Below are 17,149 nucleotides of genomic sequence, written 5' to 3'. Positions count from 1 at the left end.
ACTAATGTTATCTTAATATCTTAAGGGTATGAAGATGTCATTTTTGACAATGATTAAAAAAAACTACTTGAATTTAAACCTTATTCATTTACAAATAAGTATACTGTCAAGACAAAATTGAATTTGATAATATTATTGTTGTTTATAGAGTTTTTTCCATCACCTTTATCAAAGGTAAGATATCAAAAGGTTTTCGAGTTCTTTGAAGTGACACAAAGAGGTTTTGCACGTGTTTGTTAGCACGCGTTTAAATTTCAAACTGGCTGTATCCAATATTATAGATGTATTAAAAAAAAAAAACGAAGTAAACTACTTCATTTGCAATATGAAAAAATGTATCGAACAAAATAGTGACTAGTTTACAAATCGGGTTAAGGGTGTTAATTTACTAAGAAGGTGCGACACAGATTTAAAATTATGCGTCCTCACTCTTCGGGCCACACACGATGTTTAACCTCCTTAAAAGCACAACAGTAAAAGGTGTTAATGCGAAAACACTCGTTCCATTTTTAAAATGCAAACAATCTGCCCTCAAAACCATAATCTGCTAGCTCAGTGGCGCCTCTGTTTGAAATTCGAACTTGTTACACTTCCCTATTCTTTATTCGATTGTTACACGTTCTTTGTTCGGTTAATATTTGTTTTAGGTATAATGCGTTTAAATTATAAAGGTCTCTATTTATACTGCATTTTAAAGGGAGAGTAGGTCTATTTAAAGTGGTTTCGTTAAGTGATGCTTAAGTGGGAGCCCGATGTTTGGTTGTTTTAGGACTTTGTTTGTTTTTGTGCTTTACACGACTCGTCTTTAACAAGGTTTATTTTTATCTTCTCAACGGTATAACAAGGGGTTTTAACGTTAGGACATAATGGTATTAAATGAAAGTTTCTGCATCACTTCGACATAATATAGTCTATAATAATTATTATTATTTAACTTGGAACTTTTTATTAGTAGTTTAAAGTTAATACATATGTATTTTATATAAATTTAAATTTATCTAATATTTTCGATGACGATTTCATCGAAGAACTGATATTTTTATTTTAAATATCATATGTATTTTATTTTATTTTTTTAATTATTTTAAATATAAAATCTAATAAAATACTTTTTATTCAAACTCCTAACAAAATTATTAAAAAAAAAATTAAAGATTTCAAATTTCGATTTATACAACCGTCAGAGCGAGAATATGAGATGGCAATTGTAGAATATTAAGGCGGGAAATGTTTTTACGATGACAGCGGTGGGAGCGACACGTTTTATTACTTCACCGCTTTTCTATTGCCCTCAAAATACATGGTGTTAAAAAAATGAAATGATCATATTATTAAATTGTAATAATTAGGTACACTTTACTTATTCAATATATTTATATATTGATATTACAGGCACAAGGGACATGACATCTTAGTTCCCAAAGTTAGTGGCGCATTGGCGATGTAAGGATTGGGACATATTTTTTACAGCGCCATTGTAAAAAATAATTAATATTTACCTCATAAGTCATTTTATCCAAGCCAATATATCAGCGTTCGATTTACTTTGATATTTAAATATATTTTACAGTAAAAACTATTTGAAGAAACGTATTCCATGGAAGTTCAATTAACTACAAGCTGGTATCTCAAAATTATACGTCGCAGATAAAATATATATACGAAGTAATCGTTGGATGTAACGAATTTTTAATTTAAAGGTCCCCATTACATGGGGTCTATCTAATCAGAACTACTTTCTTGTCTCATCAAAATAAGTAACTACATCACGCTGATTAGATAAGTTCCCGACACGCGAGATATAAGAAGATACGTATAATAAAATACTCTTTTACAAACACTAAAAATAATATTTTGTAATGGCCATTATTTACTTCATATGGCAACACCCATTAGTTTTTTTCCTAAATTCTTAAAATAATCAAACTATAACATGAATTTATACATTTTAGAACCGAATGCATTTTTTTTTACAATTTCCAGAGCGCAACGACATTTATCTTCGAAAGTTGTTTTATTAAGTATATTATGTAATCAAGATATTTACTCGTGAAAACATGATAAGACCTCATTTCACTATTCAAATTAACATCGAATCGAATTATAACATTAGTTAATATTTTATAAAAAAAAAATAGTACGAATGAATACTTAATATTACTCAATATGAGATTATATTAGTGATAAAAAAGCGTGGAAATGATTTATATAAATTTAATTGTACTTTATTGACATACTCTGTAATTAAAATGTTGGGAAAGAGTAACTGAACTGAATACTGAGTTTCTTGCGGTTCTTCTCTATGGAATCTACTTTCCGAGCCGACCGAAAAAGTGCTTTTATAAGCTTAGGTACTTTATAATTAATAATATTTTTGATTATGACAATGTATAAAAAGTTGTACGCGTAAAATTCAAAACTAAATTTTACGTAAGGATACATTAGCTAATAACATAACGTCATGACCGAAATTTCGTGATTATTTATTGGAATCTATCATGATTATAACAATGTATTGTGTATAATACTCTTAATTTTAAGCTGTAATTAAATCTCTTACGATTAAATAAAAACTAAAGCTAGTACCTATGTAAGTACCTACTAATGGTTGGTACTAATGGTTAACTGGGAAAAAAAAACAAAACTTCTTCGGAAGAATTCTTATTTCAGATTTGTAACCAACACATAAAAGTAGGTACTTGAAGATAAAGTTTTTTTTTTTAAATACAAATGTACCAAATTTCCAATTAACTCACGATATTTTTTTATTAAGTTAATGCTGGAAGATATCAACCGACATCCGGTCGAGATCCACTTGTTTCATTTACGGTAACTAATTCTGTCTTAATTTCTGGATTAAAAAGTTTGTGATCAACCGATTGATAGGTACACCTGGTATATTTATTACTTCCTCGATCTATTAGTCGATGTAAATAAACCCGTACCACGAAAATCTCATCGAATACGAGAACCAGTTCATTCGGAAATTCCTGTCAAATACCCGTCAAATGGGGAAAGATACCATATAATCTGAATACATATTAAATACTGTTTCTTTATTTTTCATAGCATTTTGTATTCCTGATAATTTACAACAAGGTCCACAATAAAATATCTAAAATAATATATAGTAGAGTAAAAAATGACAGCTTGATAATGTCCCGCTGTTGGGCTACAGTCTCCTCTTTCTTTGAGGAAGGTTCTACAATCAAATATAATAAATAGCAATACCAATACTATTGAGTGACAATGATATCAAAATATATATTTTGCTCAAAATTCGACTACTTATATATTACTAAATAAAATTGCGTATTATTTTTAATATAAATTATGTATATAATTATAAATTTAAAATATAATTACATAGTATTAATACTTCCTAAGAAATACAGAAGCTAGTCACAGTAGAAAGGTACGTACAATCACATTTCTTCAAAAGTCATAGTCGAAGTCAAAAATATTTATTCAATTGAGTCCTATTGGCTTTGCTAAAAGTTATTAAACTAAGAATTTAATTTAATTTAAATAGTGTTACACATGCGTAAGTATTGATTTTCAAAATCTCCGACCATTGTTTGTAAATGTTAATTGTTAGGTATGAACCTCTTTAGCTTTGTAGTATGCCGAATAGTATATATTTTTTCACAATAATATAAATGTATTGTATTTTTACTTAATTTTCATATTTGAAGATTTCATACATTCAGTATTCAAATTACTGAAACAACCTGTATAAGCTGAAAAAAGGCACTAACTAAAAACTCATTTCGCGCGCTGTAATGGCCGAACTGTCCTTCCACCCCACTCACAACTACCCCCAGGTTTTTAATAAAAAAAATATCTCATCTCCGCTAAATTGTTCGCGCCACTCGGGAATATGAAAGTCGTTATTTAAAAAAAGATTGCCCTTTCGTATTATTTCGGTATAAATTTTCAGTTAAGCCGTTTTCGCTAAGGGCCTCTCGAGGGAAGACGGTATTAGATTTTCATTGCTCTCATTCTTATATATATAATTTATATTAAGATGTCTTTTGCTCTTAATTAAAAAGCAAATAAAAGTGAACGTTTAACGAGTCGAATTCAGCATTTTTTTTTTAATTTATTCGATCATAAATTAAAAAGTCTTTAACTGGTCTGCCATTGAAGCGCGTTTTTAAAAAAGTTTTTATCGTAATTTTGAATTATTCCGTATTTTATAATCCTGTATAACTGAAACTTTTTAATTTTATACCCACTGTATTTTTTATATAAAACCAGATCTTTTTATTTCATCGTGACAATTATACTTATATCTTTATTATTTTTTTAATATGTAATTTTTTATTTAAAATTTTTAAATGTATTGAAGATTTGCATATTTAATAGAATAAGAAGACTATTAATTACTTACACTTTTTTTTTCATTGCTTATAAAACTTTCTCATTCCGCATGATAACAGACGAAAAATTTTTTAAATTTAGCGATATTACAAATATTTTTTTGACATAAAGCCGTATACAGAACGCCGTCATTACCCTCCTCCATTACAGTCAACGATAATCTGCCTGTACAATTAAATCACGTTAATTGGCTGGAGGGGAAATGTATCAAAGCGAAATCTATGGGCTCTATTACAATGATATACAGTTCATTTTCCTGCAACAATTGTTGAGCGAAAGTCTTTTGTTAATATCTGCGAATTGACGTGTTTTTAAATTGCAAATTTCGACCTTATTGCTTTTGAATAGAGCTCTGAAATGAGAGTTTTTTTTGAGGAAATCACAAAGAGATGATATCGATATAATGCGATTAACGCTAAGTGACACAGCGCTAACGATTTGATTTCAAATAGGTTTTCTTTTGTAATCGGCTTTGATGTATTTATGTCTTTTTAATGGAATACTTTCGACAGATAACCTTTTAAACGCTTGAATGATACGATCTTGCCGACTGCTTTCTCTCTATAATCACGCTGTTACGTGCTAAATGTTTTTAATGGTTAGGTAAATCGTATAATTGCGAAATTAAGTCGTTGTACACACATTTATTTAAAGGTAAACAAATATTTAAGACTATTTTATATTTTTATCTAATATCTAATACTGCTTTCGTAAATAAACATCAGATACATATTTATTGTAATTATCGTTTTCATGTACCAATTCAATTAGTACCAGATACATACAATTATCTGACTGTATATACCAACGTCTCTATACTCTCATAGTAAATCAAACATTTTATTACTCATGTAGATATTTTTAAAATTTGTTTCTATATTATTATTGTATTTTAGTTTTTATTATTACATTTCAAGCCATCCATAGTATATGACTCCTTATAATAAAGGTTAACTGGCAGAAATTACCTCGATGACGATAATTTCATTGTACTATCAAATTGCTTCTTTTCAACAAAGTTTAAATAAATAAATTTAACGTAACAAAGTCAGTTAGTACCTACATGTATACAAATATCAAATACGTCGTGAACAAGATCCGCTTTACGGCTGGTAGAATATAGAGAAGCATTTAATCCACGTTCCTAACAATACCGACAAGTCTAATAAAGATAGTAAGTAGACGAGCGTAGCGAAATTAATTCAGAGCCAAGTTGCAGAGCATTGAATCTGTGTTTCCGAACTCAAACTGTCGCACAGACGTACAAAACATTTCAGAACGGTAGCTAGAAACGTCACCCGCTTTGCACCTCGCCCGTGTCATAAACAAATCAAACATGGCCGGCCGAGATATTAATGAGACAATGAGACATTAGCTCGCTACAAAATGCCTCCGTATTCGCGAATAATTAAATCGTAAAGTCCCCTCTACGCCGCCTACGGCACCCGTCTATTTACTCCTTTTTCATTCAACACAATAGCCACTGCAATCCGAGATGCTTATTACCTTCACGTCACTACTACAATAATCGTATTTAACGAAAATCAACTTTACTACATTGTAATGCGGCTTCAATTAGAATCCCAGAAGGGGACGTTATAAGGCGTACTCCATAGAGGCTATTAATTTGAGCGCGACGGACCCCGCCTACCCAATATCGCGTTTACACACATGTCGGATTGTATCGTCGTCTCGTTCGCTCCGCGCCGCTTATTAAAATTCCTCGCTCGGTAGCTGCGTCTCTCTCGAATGTAGCAAAGAGGGAGAGGCGGTCCGCGGGTCGCGGTTTGCGCCCCAATGCTAGCGCGATTTCCAACGCGCCTCCACGCGAATCATTACGCGGACGCATCGCGTTTCACAACGTATTCGCAAATTTGCGTTGCGCCACAATCACCGATTTTGAGTTTAGAGCACTTGCATCGAAGGAAACGAAGTGTTACATTATGTGATGTGACTGTAAGTGATATTGTATAGCAGCCGTATCGCTTTGCGCTCGTATTCGGATTTCGGATGCGTGATTTACGATCTTGTTTTACAACTTATTTTCGTTGCAAGTACATCTCATATGAGCGACGACTATGCAAACAGCGTACGACAACCTGTTTTATTACAGAAACGCGTAAACATTTTACCTTTTGTTAATTAAGTAATCAAAATCGTACGTATTGATAATTCACTTCGGAAATCGAAACCTGTTGAATTAATCGAGTGAAATCGATTCGAATGTTGCAATTCTTCGATTTGAAATATATAAACGTAAATTAAGAAAATAATGACGACGTAAAATACCGTCGGATTGTTGATGGAAATGAAATCGCGTAGATGAAATGAAGACGTCGCTGGAATGCGAGCGGTCGGAGGCCGCGGAGAGCGCGAAGGGTCGAATATCATTCAGTGTCGACTCGCTCCTGGGCAGCAAGTCCGACACGCCGCGGGACACGCCCGACGCACACAGCAACGATGCGGAGAGCACCGTCGACACCGACGACAGCGATGTGGACATCGAGGATGTTGAATCCAACGCGGGAGATGAGAGAGATGATCGTGACGAGCGGGGGAGTACAAACGATGATGAAACGGAGAACAGGGGTGGAGTTGTGGTTCCGCAGCCGTTGTTACCGCGACTGTACCAAGGGCCGACGCCAACTACATGGCCGTTCGGCGCGTTCCCGTGGATGGCACCGAATCCCATGTTTCGCACGGGATCGCCAAACAGTAAGTAGTTTATTTCTTTCATTTCCTCTTACATTGTTGAGTATGTATATTCAAAGGCATGTGAACATTTTCCAATCTCTTAATATCCAAGAAATATTAAGATATTGGAATCTTGAAGGCCGTGTCACAAAAGATATTTTACATAATTGTGAAACAAATTGTATTAACCGATGATGGCTGTGATTAAATACAATAACATCAAAATTATATGCCTTTCAAAATAAAAATATAATATTATAGGTACAGGAGGTATTGAGGAGGTTTATTCATGAGGTACTATTTATTTATTTATAAAACAAATCCACAAGTACATAAAAATTTGAAATAATTAGATAGGAACAAAATATATTATGTACATCCTTCTAATATTTTAGCAACACGGTGTATAACCGAATATTTAATTAGGTATAATACTAATATGCTTTTAAATTATACTTTATTTTTATTTAAATGTGATAAATTCATAATTTGCCGTGTAATCTACCTACAAGCAGTATTATTTAAAATTTACACAAACGCTTTTTTCGGACACCGTTTGAAAGCATTTTTTTTTAATTCGAACAAGGTGTGAATCCACCTAACCGTAACTAACGCTCATCCGAACTCTGATAAAAGAAATAAAATTATAAGAACATTTTTTAATTATTTCATTTCGTCACCCAATTTCCGAACGAGTTCTTTTTTTGAATATTGGGAAATGTAAAAATTTAAAAGTTGAAGGAATTAATTATTAAGCCCAGTAGTGCATTGCAAATTAACATTGTTTATTACATTAAGCTTATCAGTTGAGATACGAAAAAAACTATGTTTAGTTGTTTTTGCATATATCAATGATATAAGCAATAACTCAGCTAAACAATACATAAGTACTTATTAAGTGTTATAACTTGAATATTAATTTAACTGTCCACTGGGAAATCTCTGCCATAAAAAAAGTGTCAATATGCTTTAAGATGCTTCCTATTAAGTACAGATAAAATATGAAAATAGTGAATATTTTTTATAATAACTATGTGTTAAAATATACTAGGTTTATAAATAACTATGGGCTGTTTATTGATTTTTATTGGCTTCTTAAAATTATTAATTTTTGATGAGTGATATGTTTCTACTAATAGCTTTTGCAATAAATGATTGCCATTCCAAATGTCATTACTATATAAAACAACTAAATATTAGCAAAAAATTTATATAAACATTAGTATCTTCATATTAATTCATATTAATTATTATAAATTAGTGATACCAACTGGTACCAACCGACGGTGAGAAGACAAAAAACATAAAAGCCGAAAAAAATATTTTTATTTGGCGGTATAATCAATGATCATAAACTCGAATCGAATACCAGATTAAACGATCCAAATTATATAAAAAAAAAAAAAACAATCGATTATTTGCGTAGAAACTGCTAAATTTGCATGCAGCGACATTGTAGTTTATTTTTGAATTATAATGACAATTGGGATTTTATAGCTAAAATATGTATTACAATACAATTATAATTTAATTAATTAAATACATATATATTATGTCGAAATTTTCAAGGGTAAAATAAATTATTAATTTGTGGACTTGTCTTATAAAAAAATAAATAAATGAACTTTAAACTATTAAGGGAAGGCTCTTTTATTTTGGAAAGATTATCTCACTTTATAAAAAAAGTTAATTGAATTAAAATTTGCCTCCTTGCATCAATTGAAAAAGATCGCTTTAGCGATATGACAGTTTATTATACCTACTAATATTAGATACAGATATTTATTAATAACAAACTAGCTGAACCTGAAACCGTCACTCCTAATGTTTAACATTGAGTAGAGAATTTATAAAAAACGGGACTCAAACTATGTCCATACCATAGTTCATCTAATTCGGGTTAGCAGTTTAAGCATGAAGAGGTACCACACAGAGTTTTTTTCGCATTTATAAAATTAGTATAGGTAAAAATTTAATTAGCCGATTGTATATTGAAATTTTTATGTTGACATTTGGCAAGTACCTGTATAATAATAATCGGTTATATTTAAGCTGTGACAAATTTCCAAGGCACATAATCCCTAGATATAATTTCTGCCTTTTATCGAAGGTATGTATAAAAAAAGTTGTTTACCTCTTAATATATAGTTTTAAACTTTTATAACTCATTTTACTTAAAAATTAATCCCGTTGCAAATTCTTTATTATGAATAAAAAAAACAAAGAGTTTTTGTATTATGGCACTTTAAATGTATACCTTCTAAGAACAATTAATGGCAAATGAGTAGGTAATTAGTGTTAACATACTCAAACATTGGTCTAAGATTGGTCGTTAGCGAATTAAAATTGCATTTAAAGTTGTGTTCTCTTTGGTAACTTTTAATCTTCTACTGAGAATATACGTATCTTTTACCTACTATGAAACTCTTAGTAATCTTATATCAATTTAAGTTCGAACCATTATCGCCATCATTATTAAAATTTTATGTTATAAATAACTTATCAATTTAATATAACCAAACCTAGGTTATCATTAGCCCCAAGAAGATCTACCTACAAATATATCTGCTCGTGTTTAGTATCTACCTAGATTTGTGAAATCTTAATATTGTTTTACGTTGTAATAATATAAGCTAAGCATACTTCCAGTTTTAAGCAACTGCTGTTGGTTATAATTTTAATAATTTTTAATATTCCATATTAAAAATTTACAGCTCTTACACTTATGTTGCTTAATTTAGGCACAAGCGACATAACATCTTAGTAGATACCAAAGGTCGGTGGCCAATCCATGTAAGAAATGGTTTTTATTTCTTACAGCGCCATTGTCTATGGTCCCGGTGGCCACCCATATCATTAAAAAAATTATTAAACAACACACTTAAATAACAGCAAGAGGTTAAGTCTGGGCTAATAATATGATTTAAAAAAAAAACAAAAGAAGTCAGTGGACCAACATTTGTTGCTTAATATCAAATTGAAACAAATGGAAAAAGGAAAAAAAAAGTATTATAAGTATTTTATTATTATAATGTAATTTTATTTCTTGTAATTTAATAAAAAAATCTGCTAAGACGGTTCAAATAGTTGCTTCAAAACCGAATACATTAATATCCAGTAGGTATTACTGTTTCGCGGTAGACTATATAGTTTTTTTTAATTCTTTTCTCCAAAGATCATCAAAAGTTAATCAGAAATGAATGTACTTGTTATTACATTTACAATACATTACTTTCTGAGATTAGTTGAAAAAACTGTTTTTTCCTGGTTTTCGCTTGTTTAATTTAAAAAAATATTTCTGAACATATTTTACAAAACATTGGTTTTTTTTAAAAAAAAAACACATTTTAAATGTACTAAGTAATACTGGAAATTAACTTATTTATTTACGAAAGCAATAAATTATTATTGCAATAATCATTTGTATTTAGATTTATACATCTCGATCAAAACCAATCAGCAAACTCGTTAAGTATTTCTAGCGAATAATCCGTAAAAGTTTAAAACGAGTAATTTAAATGACGACTCGTATAACAAGTACGAATTGCTCTCACAGAAATCTAATCCAAGTCCAGTACAAAAAGAGCCTCGTACAAAACTTAGTACTGTCACGACTCTAATATAACCTATTCCAATCTAAATAGGAATAAACATAAATATATTTACGTATTTCATGCGATTTGCTAATAACACAGCTATATTGTACACTACTAAGAGTTTATGATCGATATATCTTTGTTTATAATACTATACTATTACATATTACACTTAACTACTTATATCCACTTTAATTTTACTTCCAAAATTCCGAAAACAGTTGTGTCCACGTTCAAAACGCCATTTTTTCGCAAATCATAGATTAGTCAAGCCCTCGTCAAAGTCAAGTCAAAGTCAAACACAAGATAATATATTAAAAACAATAGAGAAAGACATATAAAATCAAGGCTCACAAAATCACTCTCAGTATTGTAACTAGATTACTATTAACGTCCGTGTTTATTTTATGTAATTTGCTAGATTTTACTTTGTACGTAAAACTATCTCTAGATTGATATATTATTAAAATTGGATAAAAAAACATGACATGAGATCACTTATAGAATACTACCAACTCCAAAGAGAATACGAATTCTTGGACAAAATATCAGGCTTATTTGTTACGCGACTCTAATAATTTGTATATTATTACAATTTACAATATTAACATATTCATATGTATATTTAACAAACCAAAATATTTCAAATGCAACATAATTTATATTAAAATTATCCTAAAAACAAAAGATATATGTAACACAGTAGTAATTAGATATGTTAATGATAAAAAGGATAATTTGACGATAATTTGACTGCGATTTGCGTAACACGGGTCATCTTGACCGTTGGCTTTGGAACAAAGAAAATACAACAAGAAGATAACTCCGGTTTTGTGCTTTTATTTATAATGATTTTTTATTTAATAGACAGAGATTTCTTACGAGAGAAAGGCAGATAGCCAGAGAGCAGTGAATGAAATTCTCATTTATTTAACAACTTGTGAGACATAGATGAAAAAAATGATTTTACCTTTGAGTGTTGTTTAGTACATATAGTTAAACAATATTTGTCTTGTTCTTACGAATGTTAAAACAATTATGACGGAAAGAGTGAAATTAATGTTTTTTTATGTTCCCTAGGTTTGGAAACACTTAAAGTTTTTAGCCCTACTATAACTCTTTACCGTCAAGTCGAATTTTGAGAGTGATTAGAGGCTGAACTCTGTTTTACGCACACACTTGTGCACTGTGCACAGTAAACGGGAAACAAATTAGAACTGTAGCTTCCAGAAAACTCATCGTCATCCTTGAACAAAAACTTGATCCAGATAATTGCTTTTTCTTTTATAAATAATGCTTTACATAAACAAATAATTTTAACGTGATCTGTAGCGTTAACTTAATTACGAAAGAATTATTTGGACATTACAAATTATTTGATTTTGGTGCTATTTTATTGTCTTTATTTACTAATCTTTCATATTTGGAGACAATTGTACCACCAAATGGATAGCAAAATGGAGTTGTGTAGCGTCAAATAACTAAAAAGTAAGAAAAAAAAACCATTTCCTTTAAACAATCCACCGTTCAAGCAGGCCAGATCGGATCATGAAAGTGAAGGAATAAAGAGTCCACTTGTGTTTGAGGAAAAGCTTGTACACTTTAATATCCAGTTGAATTGTTCTCTTGAGAATTGTGGAAACCGTTGCCGAAATCGCCCAGGAATCAAAGTGGAGGTTCGATCCCTTCCGATATTTATATGACGGATTGTTACATACCCATCGAATGAAATACTTCATTATGACTGTGAACTTAAATTGTTTTAGAATTTGAAATCGTCCATCAATGATTACTGATACTAATATACTTATACAGACTAAAGGACTGAAGGAAAATCTCTCGTAATATATTTTAAAAATAACGAACAGACAAACCACCTGTATTGCTTAGATATTTGTATTTAAGCAAATAAAAAACTTAAGCCTTTGAACTTGACTGACGCTCGTTGCATTAGCAAAGCAAAAAATATATTTTCACAAAACCCCTGAAATCGTGATGAATTAAGCATTGCAAGGTATCTGAGCATAGGTACCGTTTCTTATTGTTGTATGAAAAACTTAGGTGAAATCAATGTCACCTTGTAATTATATTTAAACGTACACACACATACAAAGATACAAACACATATAAGCAACCATCTCTTTCTGACAACCTTTATGTTTGGAATAAGAAAACGCTAAAAAGCTGAACAGAAATCTAATATAGCTTAATGTTATTACTAGCAATGTTCCTCAGTGTCACTCGAGTTACGTTCGGATTATTTGTTTTGTATACTTTGCCATATTAGTTGATGGTTTATGATAACTTCATCGCTCCTTAGAATTGTTGAGAAAATGTCGCCTAGAACCTTTTTCAATAAACCGACTATCTTAAGCCGTTTCTCATATCGGATGGAAAATTTCTGAAATTAGTTTTTTCATGGTTTACACAAATTAGACATTATGAATTGTTAGATGAGGAGACCAACTATTTTGAATTTATTTTGTAAAACTAAAAGCATTTCTCTAGTACGACTGAAGCCTCTAAACTTACTCAGTATGGCGATTTTGGCGCGGTTTATTTTATCCAGTCCTTCAATTTAATTACCTTCCTGGAATATCTATATTATTATTATTTTACTGGAAGCTTTACTATTGGTCGAATGATAACTTGCAAGACATTTATTTCAGCTTACACTGAATTTTTTATCATTATAAAAAAGCCATTCTCGTTTTTACCTTTAATAATTTTAAAGATTAATTTAACTTCATTATTATCGAAGAATTCTGGAATTTAAGTCACTCGGGTGTTACTGACATCAGACAGAATACTGTGCAATCGAAAACAGACTAGATAATTTTACTAATTTATCTCCCTTACAAAAAATCAAAACAATACCATAATAATGAATGCTTTAGGTACTAGCAAATATATCAAATGTTTCAAAGTTCACAAGTCAAAGTCAAATATGTAATATAATTAACTAGAGAATGACGGCGATATTAAAATCGTATTTTAATTTAGGAAGGTCAAATGAATATCTCGTTAATTGCAAATGTATTTGTGTTCAAAGATTAATTAAATTATTTCATTGGCTGTAAATGAATATGTTTAATAGTTATTATTTAATTAATTGTTTATTAATTACATATTCGCAACTTCCTTGCTATTTGTTTTTATATCTTAATATTTAGTTACGAAGAAACAAACCAAATAAACCGCTTTGAAAATTAACAATCTAAATTATTTTAGTTGGTTATTTTGAAGAAATAAATTTCGGTTATTATTTGGTTAATCTTATATGAGGTGCAAATAGCAAAAATTTGCCGAACTAGTATTTCTATGTAATACTTTACAGAAAGCATGAACAACCATTTCTATGTTATGAAAATCTTTCAAACTTTATTTGTTTTTTTTTTTTAGGTTTGAAACGACTATATACAAATAATAAATAAATGTATAGAGTTTACATTGACAATGGCTAAGACGGAACTTGAGGCAAAAAATAAAAAAAAAATGATTAAGAAAATATAACTAAAATTTAAATCGTAGAGCTCCTATTCTTTAGTCGAACTTCCAGAAACTTGTACAGCACAAATAATTCGCAATTCATACCATTCCAAATTATGTTTTCGTTTCGTTTCACGTGACCAACCATAACCATTAATTGTATGTTTTGAAACTATGTTTTACTTACAGTAGGTAATACAAAAGGTACGGTAGAGTCGGGTAAATAAGTACGATTAAGGTAATTTAACAATAAAACGCAAATTTGTAGTAATTATAAGACTCTATTTATTAATTGTTAAACTTTGGTTATTTGACTACCAAATCAGAATGAATATTAATTTCATATACTTCGACAAACACTTTTTTTTTTTCATATACACAAAATCCTGTCCGTCCTTAACCTCGTGGTTAATACGAATATAATTTAGGAATATTTTTGCGAACACACACGAGTACGTAAAGTAAAGTACTTAACTTTACGTAGGAATTGAGATTATCCGATTTATTTCAATGTATAGAGAATATTTATGTAATTTCATCGTCATAAGTACATCAGCCTGTTCTCAAATTTTCAAGCCAAAAGCTATCGGAATGAATCATTAGCAAACCTTTATACTAGTTCTTCCTTTTTTGTTTATTTTTTAAACATTTATAATGCCAAAGTACGATAAAGAGTATAAATAAAAATAAATAAATAACTTATACTTTGCCGTAAAAATCCCTACACCTTTAAAACCATGCGACTGTGATTTGAAAAGTGAGGGAGCCAGTGTAACTACAGGCTCAAAGGACATAACATCTTAGTTCCCAAGGTGCATTGATGTAAGGAATGGTAATATTATTTCACAGAGAAATAATATATATAATAGTGATGACCACTTACCATCAGGTGGCACATTTATCCGTGCGCCAAACTATACCATAATAAGTGACCATATTTGACTACCAAAATTAATCCAATAATTTACAAGTTATCCCTATACTAACAGAAGACTAAAAACTTGTCATCTTCTTTCTACTGTTCATACAAATATCCTTACATCTCTTTGTGTCAAAATTAAAGGGGTAATTTCTATGTATTTTAAACCAATAACTGGTATTACATTGGAATTAATTGTTTAACTACTTTTGATTAAGATAGAAATAGAGAGCCAGACCGAAGTGAAAATTTGTACCAATATACCATCCACAACCACGATCACCAGCGTCCAAGGTCAGTCAATGCCACGTGACAGACGCCTCGTCTGGACATTTTAATTAAGTTATTGTATTCAAATTAGTTTTTAAAAATAGTTTATTTAGTTATTTAAATTAGTTAAATACCTAATTGAACGATATATTACATGAGAATCGAATTTACGATTAATTTAATTCAAATTAAAATTGGTTTATTCTATTATTATTATTAATAATATTAATGTAAGTATCGCACTTGGTTATTAATAGTCATATTAAAAACTGCCACCTGAAGAACCGTGGAAGAAAAATCAACGGGTTTTTATTGCCTGTCTTTCCATCTATCTGTTACCAGACTGGAAACCAGACTGATAGTTTTTCGGCCAGAATGGGTACTCATTATTTAAATTGCTATAAATAATTTGAATACACGTGTTTTCAAATTATATATAGCACTTAGAAAAAAATACAGTTATATAATTTATTCGATTTTTTCATTAGATTCGATAACTAAACACACATTAAATTTAGTTTTAAAATTGTTACCAATTATAGTATGTTGCGTTACTGTATATCATTTAATCCTTACACGAAACCACTTGCTTATTCCCTGTCGGCATCTCATATCACGTACATTAATAAAAGAAAACAATACAATTTTTTTTATTATTATCTGGTTAAACTTTGAATTTTAAAACAAACTTGGCGTATATTATCATCATCTTCAAACCTCTAAGTAACTGCAGCCCTAAAACGAAGTACTCGGTTCTGTACTCCAATTTTTTTTAAACATAAGCTGCAAAGGTACTTACGTGTACGTACTTAGTGTGTACCTACTTCTTTAATCGGAGCTTGGAAGTATGTATACACTTGGAAAGCACGTATGACCTATTCCAATGGAAGTGGGAAAAAAGATAAACAAACCTTACATTTACGTATTTCATGCGATTTGCTAATAGCTGTGCTATATTGTGCACTACTGGGCTAAGGTCTCCTCTCTCTTTGAGGAGAAGGTTTGGAGCATATTCCACCGCGGGTTAGTGTAACTACATATTTCCACTTTAATTTTACTTCCAAAATTGCGATAACAGTTTCGTCGACGTCCAAAACGCCATTTTTTCGCAAATCCATAGTGAATATCATAGATCAATCAAGCTCTCGCTCTCGCTCTCCAATGATATCGCGTCATATTTGCTGTGGAATATTGTTTATTTAAATTTTCTCCTCTTATAGTTCGAATAGAGTATACACTTATACAGCCATTGGTCTTGTGCCTAAACGCTTTCCGGTCGTATTCTATTTGCCGTCCCATAGGATTATGAGAGTAACGGAATAGAGAGTGCACTTGTATTTGTGCACACATTTGTGCACTAGCTATAATAAGTCCTACGTAGCCAACCACGTCTGGTCTCCCTTGCTTTATTGACGTACTCTGTAATTTATTGATTTCCAGGCAGGCTTTGTAATTAAAATGGTGGAACAGAGTAACTACTGAGCTTCTTGTCGGTTCTACTCGGTAGAATCTACTTTCCTAACCAGTGCTTTTTAAAAACAACGATAAAATAAAAATTACACGATAAAATAATACAACTAGTGTTTTTTTGGGCGTAATTGAATATTTTGATTTTGATTTGTATTACTTATGTTTTTTTTTTTTATCATGAAACTATAAAATAATCCGCGTTTTGTGGATATTGCATTGAATGAAATTCCGCCAAATCAATGACTCCGACAGGCAGCGGTGCAGAGTAATCTCCTATCCTTCTCTATAAAAGAAAAGAAAGCTGTTACCCATCAGTGGGATATTCACA

General features: G+C 30.6%; 1 protein-coding gene across 1 annotated transcript in view; it reads left to right on the top strand.

Annotated features, from left to right (window-relative positions):
* Positions 1 to 6,158: 6,158 nt before the first annotated feature.
* LOC125073089 (muscle segmentation homeobox-like) overlaps positions 6,159 to 17,149 on the top strand; it is a 41,662-nt gene continuing 30,671 nt past the window's right edge. The window contains exon 1 of the mRNA XM_047683782.1: positions 6,159 to 7,098. Coding sequence (XP_047539738.1) covers positions 6,711 to 7,098 — 388 coding nt within the window. The 5' untranslated portion in view covers positions 6,159 to 6,710. The remainder of the gene's footprint in view (positions 7,099 to 17,149) is intronic.

Source organism: Vanessa atalanta, chromosome 23, assembly GCF_905147765.1.
Source record: "Vanessa atalanta chromosome 23, ilVanAtal1.2, whole genome shotgun sequence".
Lineage (NCBI taxonomy): Eukaryota > Metazoa > Arthropoda > Insecta > Lepidoptera > Nymphalidae > Vanessa > Vanessa atalanta.
Note: the sequence above shows the minus strand (reverse complement) of the source record. Positions and strands in the feature narration are given on the sequence as shown.